The 12,752-nt window shown below is 36.7% G+C and overlaps 1 protein-coding gene across 1 annotated transcript; it reads left to right on the plus strand.

Annotated features, from left to right (window-relative positions):
• Positions 1-795: 795 nt before the first annotated feature.
• Positions 796-12,037, plus strand: LOC103781089 (neurexin-1-like; the record flags this gene model as incomplete). The annotated part of the gene is made up of 4 exons (XM_008948791.1): positions 796-829; positions 5,722-5,844; positions 10,938-11,319; positions 11,847-12,037. Coding segments are annotated over exons 1-4 (730 nt in total), but the record flags the coding sequence as incomplete, so codon positions are not given.
• Positions 12,038-12,752: the final 715 nt, after the last annotated feature.

Raw genomic sequence — 12,752 nt, forward strand, 5'->3', positions numbered from 1 at the left:
CTCTTATTAAAAATACAGTGATCTAGCTGACTTCTGGTTTTAGCTTTTAAAAGACACTTTTCTCTCATTATTTCCAAGAAGAAGGAAAATTACATGTCCTTAGGGCTGTTTGTGTTTCACTTGCTTAGATATGTGACTTAGCAAACTAAATTAAAATGCAGCTGATTCCTAACAGTAAATGTTTTAAGTAATGTGTTGAGCAAACTCTCTGAGCTGGATTGCACATTTCCTAATGCAGTAACAAAAACTGTTTTATCCTCTCATGCACTCTGAGTTCATATATAGCTGTAATTACCATTTCAAAACCATTGTTTTCAAGAAATATGGTTTTTAACTTAACATAGATCAAATTATTAACCAGTGAAGTACACTTCCCAACTTGAGACCAAGTCTTTATGGTCTATGTAGACTTGGATGTGACAGGAGAGTCTAGAGGCCAAGATTTCAAACTCCAAAGTTTGCTACTTTCTGAGGTTTCTTTCTCCATTTTGGTAAAATTCAGCAGTGATTCTCATTCCCTTTGTAGAGCATAGGCTTTCACAATACTGTAGCTTATCATCAGCACCTGTCCTGGCAGACACCAAGAATTCTTAGATTTAATTTAGTCCAACAGATCTGTGTAAGTTCTGCCCTCCCATCTTTATCCACTGGCTCTATTTATGTGCCACCAACAGTTAATATCTCACAGCTTTAAAGAAATTAATGGATGAGTATGTGCACTATCACACACCAACTTAAATAGCTTGCTAGATGTAGACAAAGTTGTGAGAGGGGAAATATTGAGCAGCTTGGACCATGGGTAGTGGAATTAAATTCACAGAAAAGAGAGGTAAGAAACAGGGAATGACTATAGAAAACTGTGTTCTCAGACTTGGACATGGTGCTCTATTCCTGGATTGGTTGGTTTTTATATCCTTCCATGGATTTTTTTTCCCCAGTGCATGCAGTAGGTATGCTGATTTTCCTTACTAGTGAACTACATCAATATTAAATGCAGTGTCTTTGTTGCTTGTTCACGTAGAGGAAACCAGCAGAATTTTCAAAAGTACTTTAACTTCCTGTGTTTCTATATGAAACATTCTACATCTAATGTTATAATTCCTTTTCTCAAAATAATACGAGTAAATCTATTCTATAGCTGAATTGAAGACTAATGAATTATATTAACAGCTCTAATCCCCTTCATTTTAATTTCTGAAATGCCAGGTTTTGTTTTAAAAAGTAATAAAAATACCCGAAACTGCCAATACTTTACCCAAATTGCCAAAAGCAATTTTGCCTATAATAAAGCTATTATGAGCTGGAACATTTTGATCACACAGCGCAGACTGATGTGTTTTGCTTGATACAATTGAGTGAATGTGCTGCTCTTGTGGAATTTTCCGTATTGGGTCTGTTAGGAAGAAATACAGTTGACAAAATTTCTTTGAACTTCAGTCGGACTTTCTCAAGTTAGTTTAGCAATTAGCTTTAAATGATACACTGATATACATCATTGATCTTTAAAAGGCAACTAAGTTTTTCTATTAGTAAGAAACATGCATAGTCAGGGAATTTCAAGATGATGCAGATGCAGTCATTTAAACACGGTTGATTCACTATAGTAAGTGACTTTTTAAATTCATGTTTGTAAATGAGTGACTTGGAAGACCTGAATTATTTCTGCAGCTAACCACTATAGAAAGGATAATGCAGATTAGGATGCCTTCCCCTATTTGCCTTGTGTTTCTGCATCTGTTTCTGGAGGAATCTTTTCTGAACTTTTTGTGCTGCAGACTGGTGTGTGTGGTATGTCTCACAGAGCTTGCACAGTGGCTGTGTGACTGTCTGCCAGCTGGAAGAGAAGCCTATGTCACAGGCATGCTAGATGTACCCTGGAAAGCAGGATAAATGGGATGGCACCGAGTTTTCTGGTTCTGCATCAGGTGATGCATCAGACTCTTAGGTGTCTCTCAGGGCCATTCAGCTGTCCTTATTTTACAGTGCGGCTTGCCATTTATATATTATTTCAGCTCTAAGACTCCATCTGAAATTCTAGCATCCCTGACCTCAAAGTAATTTTCTCTATTAACTGGAGTGATATCAAGGTTTTGTCATTTGGTCCACTTACTCTCAAATTTCAAATGGAAAGTGCCACCAGATATTGATTGTTGTAGTATGTCTCTGTTAGCAAACTGGGCTGAAACCACTGACATTTCCTATACTGATAGAATTTGCCTGTAACTAACTTTGGTTCCATAGATTAGTATAGTATTCACTAAATGATCCAGTCTCTCTTCCTAGTCTCTCTTTCCTTTATCTTTCTTTTGATACTTCGTTTTTGATGTCTACTTTTGATCACAGAAATGAATGTTCTAAGCAAGTTTATGCCTTGGTAGTAGTGAATGGCATATTAAGAAACAGTAAGAATTCCTGTGTTTGGTTCAAACAACTAGTTTTGGATGGGTTTTGGTACAATTACAAAAGCTGGTGTCTTGTTTCAAGGTCAGTTTGTTTTTTTTGTGAAGTTCTGTTCAAATAGTTCAAAGATCTTGTAATTTAAGTACAACAAGATAGGTATCTCTAAGAGAAAAAAACTATACATTGTTACATCAATTAACAGGCCTGTTTGAATTCAGCATATTCAGCACTTGATTTAGACTGAACAGGCTCCTCCACAAGATAATACAGAGATTAGGGATCTCCAGAGAACATTTAGAATATTCAGCACACTGAAAATGAGATTTTTTCTTTGGGAGGTTCATACTTTTTCCCTTTAAGCTTAAAAAGGAAGCAATTAAGTTCTAGCTGAGGTGCTGAAAACAAAGCAAGCTCAACTTTGAGCGCCTAAATAAAGCTATAACTTAGGATGTTTGGGACTTTATATATCCTTGTTAATAATGAATTGCATTATCAAGAATTTACCTCTATTGACTGGCTGCACAGTCTGTATTTTCCCATGTAAAAAGATGGTTGTACAAGCAATTATCTGCTTTTAAATGGACTCAGATTTTACTGGCGTTATGGGTTATGAGCAAATTGTGGGAGCCATGAAAGTACCTATAATTTTTTATTTGGTATTATCCATTCGCTCTAGGGATGCATAAAATCTAGTAGTTATTTAAGCCTTTGAAGTAGGAAAAGAGGTGAACATAGACATTGATAATAAATTTCACACTCAAGCAAGAGGAGCTACTTAGTTGAATTTTGCAAGTTACAATTTATTTCTGAAGTGAAAGTTTTGTGATTAAGGTATTAGTATCTGTAAAAATTAGTAGCTCAGAAAGTGAGTGAGTGATGGGTATATGAAATAGATTAGCTGTGTTCTGTCTGGAAAGACACAAATGCGTTCCAGCAGGACAACAAGAGAAATAGAAGTGGAGAGACATAAGGTTGGAAGTGTACTATTAGTCAATAGAAAGCAGGAAAAAATCTTTTTTTAAAAAAATGTATCTTCTATCAAAGCTCTTGCTTTTCTTCTTCTGAGAGAGACTTAATATTTTTAAAGACAAGAGGGTAAAAAAAAGACGAGCCACCTCAAAAGTGGCACTATGCCAATCCTTTTTTAAATACAACAGCGCCTTCTGCTGGTGTGATTTAAATTAATTGGAATCAGATCAGTGTGAAATCAGAATAAGAATGGAGAGACAGTGATTTAGTAGATTTAGATTAAAAGTAAATGCACTATAAATGAAAGCACTATAAACCAGGACAGAAAAAGACTCTGAACTGTTCTGATCTCAGTAATATGGTGTTTAAATTAATTTCAGGTCAATATATTTGAAAGTCAGTGAGGAAAGTACTAATATGAACTGGTTTTGAGATTGGCCAGTGCCATTAAAAAGGTATGCACATATACCTGGACACTGGGTCTTGCTATTTTGTAGTTCCCTGTACTCATTATGACAAAACAAAACCACCTCTTTTCTGTTAGAGATTTGTTTCAGGAAAGAAAATCTGCATGTAAGGCAGCTAGTTTCTACAAGGCCAAAACTACTCTTACTGCATTGCTCCCAGGTTTGTCCTTTTCATAGCCCTTTATTCATAGTTACCCTTAATCCAGTTTTGGATCACATGTGCTATGAACAAAGGCAGTTCACAGGAAGTTCTGACCTGATTTTTTCACTTGAAATACTCTAGCAAAAGAAATAGACTGCTACATAGGAAAACGTATATTTAATTTTAAAACAGGAAGATTTTAGAAGTCTCTGATCATTAGAACGTAATAGATGTATTTGCCTGTATAAATGTAAGTAGCCATGTTTGGTTTGGTATTTATATACGCTGAAGCACCGTTAGTTGAAAGGGATGCTACAGAATTGATTGCATATAAAGGCAGAGCAATAAACCAGCGGCAGTTAAAAGAATGCTGATAGAAAGTAGAAAAAGTCTGAGATTAAAACTGTCTAATATGCTGAACAGATACATGAAGCTATTAGTGTCTTTTTCCCACTGTGCAGTCCTGAAATCAGAGAGGCTTTGATTCTAGGCAATGTCATACGGTACCCATTTATTCACAGACCTCATCCATCATAGTTAGCCTGCCCTGGCAGAAAGGAAGCAAAAAGAAAACTCTGAAAAGAGTTTCAGATCCAGTGGCATATCCATTTTAAAAGAAGGTTAACACATGGGGTGTAATAACCTAGAAGGACATGGTGGAAGCAATGGTCTAACTCAGTGTAATCCTAATGTTTTTATGTGAAATGTTACTTTATTCTATGTCTATTAGTTATCAGCAGCCTTTTCTTTCTGGCACAGGAACTGAAAAACAGACCAGAGAAGTCTCTCTTTTGCAGGAATGTAATTTGTTAACTGACGATTATGTTTACCTTTTGGACAGTCACCACATAGGTCCAGTAACTCCAAATTCAGCACAGATGATGTGATGGATTGGTTCAGTGCTTGATCAATCATCTACTCATATCAATGATAGTTCACAGTCAGGATTTTTCTCTCATTCTTCTGGGTCAACAGAACAACGAAAAATTTCCATAATCATTTTCTTCAGAAAAAAAAAATTTTCCTAGGTATTTAAGTTATCTTCTCTCCTACATTTGTGAATGCTTCAGTTACTGCAAGTAGATTGTGCTATTCATAGAATTGTATTTGCTTCAAAAGTGTGTGTTGTACTGCTTATAGAAATAACAGATTACAAAAAAAGGTATCCATTAAATGAAAAAGGAAAGTATGGTTTGAAGGTCCACTAACATCAGAAGGTACTGGATCTGGATGATAAGGTAATAGATGATCTTCTGACAACTCCTAATAAACATAGGCTGAGAAGCTGGCAGATCAAGAAAAACATAACACACATGCACTCACATTTACCACTTGTACCTTTCCCTCAATCTATTTTAAATGAAGGAACAGAAATCCAGTCCTGTAAACACTTGCTGAAGTTATTCTGGCTGCACTAATCCCATTTCTTAAAAGGATATATGACTGGAAAGTGCATAACTAAAGCTATGTTGACTGTGCCTATTTATGACAACCTGGCTCATTAAATTTGTATATACAATACATTTATGTAGTTAAATATACAGTAGAAGTGTTTTAATGTAGTAGCTCTATATTTTGAGATTTGCTTATACTTTGTAATTTTCTTGTTTGCTATGACTTTTGTTGAGTTTTAGCATTTGCCCAGCCAGTCTCTCTGTCTCTCTCTCTCTCTCTCTTTCTCTGTGAGGTTCACATGTAAACTGATTTAAAGGTTGCATAATGACTGTTTGGCATATCCTACAGGCAAAGGTCCAGAAACCCTTTTTGCTGGCTATAACCTCAATGATAATGAGTGGCACACAGTGCGTGTGGTTCGGCGAGGAAAAAGTTTAAAGTTAATGGTGGATGACCAGCAGGCCATGACAGGTAGTGTGGCATTGTGACTCCGTGTTACTGGGGGGAAATGCAAACTAAAAAATGACAGATTAAAATGCCTTTATCTGAAAACAGCAGATGCTTTTTTCCTTTTCTTGGGTAAGATCCAGAATTGATGTTACGCATCTTGAAATACTGATACTACAAGTGCGTTATTGCACTTGATGTGAATGTTACCTCTAACATTGCTATTGGTATTAATGAAAACCTTCATGCTGACTTAAATGACTGTTTTTATACGGTAATTGGAGAGAAGTAATTTGATGCATCGCTAATGAAATGGCAAGGAAAATGTTTTTGGCAACACACTGAATTTATTCTAAGGTTAAACTCTAAGCCGTTGCTGAAAGGAAGAATTTAATAAACTTTTTAAGGATACTCTATTGTGTTTTAAATCTTGCATCAGTTGTCCTCAATAATTAAAAATTAGGCAACAGGTTTTTCTTACATACTGAAATAGCAGTTGGGATGGGAGAAAAAATATTACATGAATGCTAGCAGATGTTAGACATACTGTCTATGCATGTATTATCAGAAAATTGTAACAGAGAAGACTTCAATATTGTTCTGTTAAGCAACAAACCTGTGTTCTGACCTTCTTTCCTTGCACAATGCAATATGCCTAATTTTATGTTAGCGATTTAGGATTTTACTTTGTTTTTGTGTAGTATTAAATAGTTTTTATCATTGGCTCTAAGCTTTGTTAAATTAGTAACAATTTTCTTAAGCTTTTGAAAGGGAAACACCTTCTTTAGTAGTCCCTTTTCACCTCGCGAGAATACCGAAGACACTCACTGGTAAAAAAATAATCACTATGTATTCATATAGTTGCAAGAACGTATTTTCTAGAATCAGAAATTACCAATAGGTCTTCCAGAAGCAAACCAAAAATCTAGTCTGTATGTCTGATGATGCTTTGGGTCATTCCCCAGGAAAGTAGATGGCCTAAAGCAGCTATTTTCTTTGTGAAAATAAATATATAATATTGCAGGAACTATACTGAAAAATATAAACTTGCTGCTTCAGTTGCAACTCAAATAATGAGACTGCTTTGGGGCTGTTTTGTAGTTAGACAAAACTGTTTAGATATGAAAAAAATAGTGTCTAGAACCAAATGCACATTTCCTGAGCTCCTTATGGCAAATTTCTTATTTACAGATACTACAGGTTACAAAAACACCAAGATATACTGCTTTCACCTTTGGATTCAGTCCCAGCTGCTCAGTGCAGGTGCAGGAAAGTTTGAAATATATGTGAAGGTTTAAGGTGAAAACCAGAAGTTTCTACCATATATAGTCTAGTCAGGTGAAGAAATAAATAATGCAGGACTGTAAAAACTTGTCATGACTCTTCATGCAGATATCTGCAGTCGTTATCAAATATCATGGTCTCAGCAAACAGCTGTTACACTGGAACATATTTCTTAGAGAGGAGGTCGATGCCCCATGCCTGTCGGTGCTTAAGAGGCATTTAGATAATGGTCTTAATAACATACTTCAACTCTTGGTCAGCTGTGGTCAGGCTGTTGGGCTAGGTGATCACTGTAGGTCCCTTCCAACTGATCTATTCTGTTCTATTCTATTCTACCTTTTAAGGCCAGTAGGTCTTTTCAGTTACCTACTGGTCAAGCAGAGCTGTTGCGTGTGGGTTCAACTTTCTGGCACAACACTTGTATTCTTTCCACATGCCAGTAGCTGGCCAGCTGACTCAAAATCCCTCTCAATTCTCCAAGATGGAAGTTGCCTACATTTGCATAATCCACAGATGTTTGAGGTTCTTCATCCAAGGGGGGAAAATCATCCCAGTGTTTTGGAGAGAAAAAGTCTTCTTAAACTCCCTGCAGGAAGCTGTGTGGCCAATCTGTGGCCTTCTCCATCAGTGAGGAGGAAGCTGGCATGACAGAAGGAGATAGAGGGAACTTGCAATTCTCAAAACATCGGAAATCTGCTGTTAGTCCCGGGAATATTAAATATTCTACATGGAAAATCTTTATTGCCATGTAGTGCTGTGAGGGTTTGGGTTTTTTTGCAACATAATGTGTTGCCAAAGCCTTTGTGAACTTCAGTTTTAAATGCACACAATGCAATTTAATGTATAGTAGTTTTGAATTTCTGAAAGGGGTAGTGGAAGAGTTGCCATATCAGACTGGAGTGCTCTTTCTCTGAACTGCTTTAGAACTTCTATTCTGAGATGTCTCAACAATCAGAAATGTGGTTAAAAACATAAAATGGTAGTTATCCGTGTGGAAGTTTATTATAGTCTTATAGGGAACATGAGGGAAAAAACAGACTTCTTGCCAAAAATTCCAGGTTCCCCTCATTACACACTGTATTTTCCTTTTTTGATTCAATTTCCTATATATTAAAAAAAAAAAAAAATCAAATCTAGAATTCTTAAGCTGGAAGGGAAGCCATTAAGTAATTTAGTCTGACTTTCCATGTTTTACAGGTTATGAAATATCACCTATTCATCATAGATTGAGTTTAGTTATCTTTGATGAATGTATAATTTGTGCATGGATAAGTAGTATCTTTCAGAATAACAACTAGCTTTTATTGGAAGTCATACAGGTGTTTTTAAAAATTTTAGTCATCATAAAAGACTCTAAATACTTGTAGCCCTAATGCACTATGTTTTCTGGAAATATATATAAAATAGAAAAGGACTGAAGGAGATCACTACAACTGGAGAATGGAAAGGATACCTAGCTTATGGTTACACAAGATTCACTTGGCTTTTTGTATGAGGTCACATAGCATTGCAACAGGTAATGCATTTTGTGCATCAACGTAACAAGTTAAAAACCTACAAAAACAAAACCCCAAAAACCTAACCTTGTAAGCAGAGTTGCATTCTTTCTCTCTTTCTTCACCGCTGTAGTGGCAAATATTGTGGAGAATTACAAGGTTTTTAAGTCCTGTTAACCTATTTGTACAACTGAAATGTTAAAGGGAGATTTGGGATGTGAGCCCAGATTCTGGAACTCTTTTATGGCTGTGCTTAAGAACAAAATACATTAAGGTAGTGAATGTAAAGAGGATACCGTGCTACAGGCCAAAGCTTAGTGGATTTTTTGCCATGACATTTATGCAATGCCATCTGAAGTTATATAGGGTTAGAATACGATGTCCTCTAAAACACGACCTTCAGCTCTCTGGCTGTGATCCAATATACAGCCCTTGGACTTGCAGAAAGTTACAGATTTGGCATTTTTCAAGACAGCAACCTGACTCATTGCTGTAAGGAAGAAACCCGCCTTTGCTTAATACATCACAGGAAATTGTGTCTTCAGAGCTGATGATTAGAAAAAGAACATCAAGAAGAATGTCCTTGGAGATTCAGGTTGCCTCTTGCAGTGTTCAGCCATCTGACTGCACATCCCAGATGCTGGTGGTGTTCAATGACATCAGGAGAGCTAGTTCTTATATAGAATGCATCCTGGAGCTAAGTAACCTGCTTGTAAATATTTATCATAAATTATTAGAGCAATTTGTGTGTACATGCTCTGAATGGTGTTAAACCCTGCAGACCTATTTTCACTGTAAGTTCATTGATACCTGTGTTTGCAGTGCTGTGGCAACCTGTTTGTGAATTCATTTCCCTGGGCAAAGCCTGTATATCTACATTCATCCTGCCTGTCTCTTTTCCCTGTTCACACACAGGTACACAAGCATTTGCTTATAAAACCTATGATGGCACGAACATTTAAACCTGTCTCATGGCTTTCTACACCATTGCAAAACACATCCAGCCTGGTCAGAGCTCACAGTCTCCTCTTGGAATAGTACGTTCAGGGAAGGACAGAGGGAACTCTGCCTGTCAAGAGCTTTACACTGAAACTGTGGGAACTTGTATTATAGAACAGTTTTATGCCAGTGTTTGTTCCAGCTTGACTAGGTCTGATGTTCAGCTTCTTTGTACTCTCTGAGAGACACAAACCAATGAAGGAACTGGGAAATCTAGGGTATGGTTTGCAAAAGGTACATTAAGTGGTGGAATTGATTAGTAATAAAAAACTCTTTTGCCATATCTCCACAATGTGACTGTGAATCATCCTTGTGATAGTACTGCCCCACTTCTTTAAAGTAAACATGGCAAAAAATCTGGGCTCTGTTAGAAAAGGGAATTCTTCAGTGGGCACAATTTTTATATGCTGAATAAGGTATTTAAAAAACAGCTTAAAAACTTACCTGGCCTGTGCACAATGTACCCTGGCAGGATTTATCCTTTCCTTCAGATTAGCTATACATTCAGCAAATTTCAGGCTTTCTGCTGTGCCAGGAGTCCTTGCATGGTGAAGAAAGACTCAATGGTAGCTGTGAGGCTTGGTCCTGGACACTTTTCTAATGTGAATAGGTACCTGGCTATCTTCAGGATTACAAGACACTGGCATGCACCCTTGTGTATGCCTTCAAGGCTTTCTGCTTCATCTGTTTCTTAAAGGACTCTTCCCCCTTCTCCCTCAGTTTATCCCCATGGCACAAAGGTAGTCGTTTTTAAGAAAGGCTCTGCCCATCCTTGCAGCACAGGGTTTTGCAGCAGGGCAGCAGAGCCAGCTGCAAAATGTGCCTGGGAGAGCTTAAACGGGAATCCTTCCTTACTTTTGCCAAACCATACACTTTTAAGCAAAACACATGGAATAACAACTCCTGAACTGTTATGTCTTTCTTCCATGAAACTCCAGTGTTGTAGTTTAAGCTCTAAGATTTGTCTTTGTGATCTTCATGTTGTGTTAATTAATTGCACTTGCTGATAGTAAAATCACTCATCTGCTGAAGTGTAACAAAAGTGAGGAATTTTTTATTATTATTTTTTTTTTCTTTTGTAGTTTGATGTACTGTGGTATCATGTTTCAGTTTAGAAATCTTGCTGTTGGCCTTTTTCAAACATACTGAACACAGTGCAAAGGCTCCCAGATATTTACCAGTAGTTTGGATGAATGCAGGAGAATCCTTTCTGGAGCCAAGAAGTGACCTTGCCCATTCTGAAAAGTGTGAAATTGGTGCAGATACTTTAACCACATGATGTGCTTTTTGTCCTCCCATTTCAGATGCTAACACGTGTTTTCTTGTTACTGTTTAAAGGTCAAATGGCTGGTGATCACACACGACTGGAATTCCACAATATAGAAACAGGAATAATAACAGAACGGCGCTACCTGTCCTCTGTGCCTTCTAATTTCATTGGGCATCTACAGAGTCTTACATTTAATGGCATGGCATACATTGACTTATGTAAAAATGGAGACATCGATTATTGTGAGCTCAATGCAAGATTTGGGTTCAGGAACATCATAGCAGACCCTGTAACTTTTAAAACCAAAGCAAGTTATGTTGCATTGGCCACGCTACAAGCATATACATCTATGCACCTTTTTTTTCAGTTCAAAACAACCTCCCTGGATGGATTGATACTTTTTAACAGTGGTGATGGAAATGATTTCATTGTGGTTGAGTTAGTAAAAGGGTATGTATGGATTAGCATAATGACAAAACAAGTCTATTAAAAATGTATATGCAGGAGAAATAAAGGGGAAAGTTTAGGATACAAATCTTTATCTGACTGTGCATATACAATTGATGAATGTTTCTTCATGTTAAAATTCACATGCTTTATTGCAACTCTCTTTCAGATGAAGCTAGATGCCTGAGAAAGTATGAAAGTAAATATGTATATACACATGTAACTTCTCTAGTGTTTAGCACAAAGAAGTACTAGTTTGTAGCCTTCCTCTTCTCTCTCTGTTTGCATGTGTTTGCACTTGGAGTGCTTGTTAACTTTGCACAAATTTGGGACTGCATCTCAGCCCATCTAAATGAATGGCAATGACTCTGAATTAAGGTTGCTTCCCCATTGGGCATTCACTGTTGTCTTCCAGTTTTACCAGCACTTCTGAGGAATACAAGGAAATAGGAAATATTAGACATTGCTTAGTGCCCCCTTGCTATGTAAAGAAAAAGGAAACTTTTACAATTTTTTTTCTCTTTTCCCAGGTATTTACACTATGTGTTTGACTTGGGAAATGGTGCAAATCTCATCAAAGGAAGTTCTAATAAACCTCTGAATGACAACCAGTGGCATAATGTGATGATATCAAGGGATACCAACAATCTCCACACTGTAAAGATTGACACTAAAATCACAACACAGAGCACAGCAGGAGCCAGAAATTTAGATCTCAAAAGTAAGTAGAGTAATTTCTGAGTAACTTCCAGTGAGGATCATTACAGAATGATAATCTGAATATTTTGTGTATGTAAAGTATAGTTTACTTTTATAATACCTTATGAAATATTTTATTTGGTAATAATTTATATGATCACAAGAGATGGCATCTTCTTTATGTTAGCCTGGCAATGTCAGTTTATTAGTAGTTCTGCACAGTTAAGTGCGACTTAAGATGTGTGAGAATGTCACAGGAAGAAAAGTAGGAAATTAAAAAAATACAGAAAGGCCCATATATACCAAAAGATAATTGGTGGGCTGAAGGGACTCTAAAATATCTGTTTAAAAAAGGTTGATTTTTACATGAACATAAGTTCTCTAAGTGGCATGCAGAAACTGAAGCCGAAACTTTAAAGTATGGCTACAAATGCTTTGCAGAACTGACAATCTGTATGTCAGAGAACAGGGGAACATTTTGACTTGTCCTTTACTGTTCAGTATTCCACATAAAACCTACCATTTCTTGGGAAAATAAATGCAATGCAGTATTTTGATGTCATAAAATATCTTGTAAGTAAAGTGATCTTATGCAGCAATCCTCTAGTGAATCAGTTATAAAGTTGCCAGGTGTATTGAACCATAAACATACTCACCTAAACATGTAAAGTAATTTCAATTGTAGTGTGGGATAAACATTGTTTTATAGGTCTAAACCTACACTTTATAGGTCCACC

Source organism: Merops nubicus, unplaced genomic scaffold (genome assembly GCF_000691845.1).
Source record: "Merops nubicus isolate BGI_N331 unplaced genomic scaffold, ASM69184v1 scaffold35681, whole genome shotgun sequence".
Taxonomy (NCBI): domain Eukaryota; kingdom Metazoa; phylum Chordata; class Aves; order Coraciiformes; family Meropidae; genus Merops; species Merops nubicus.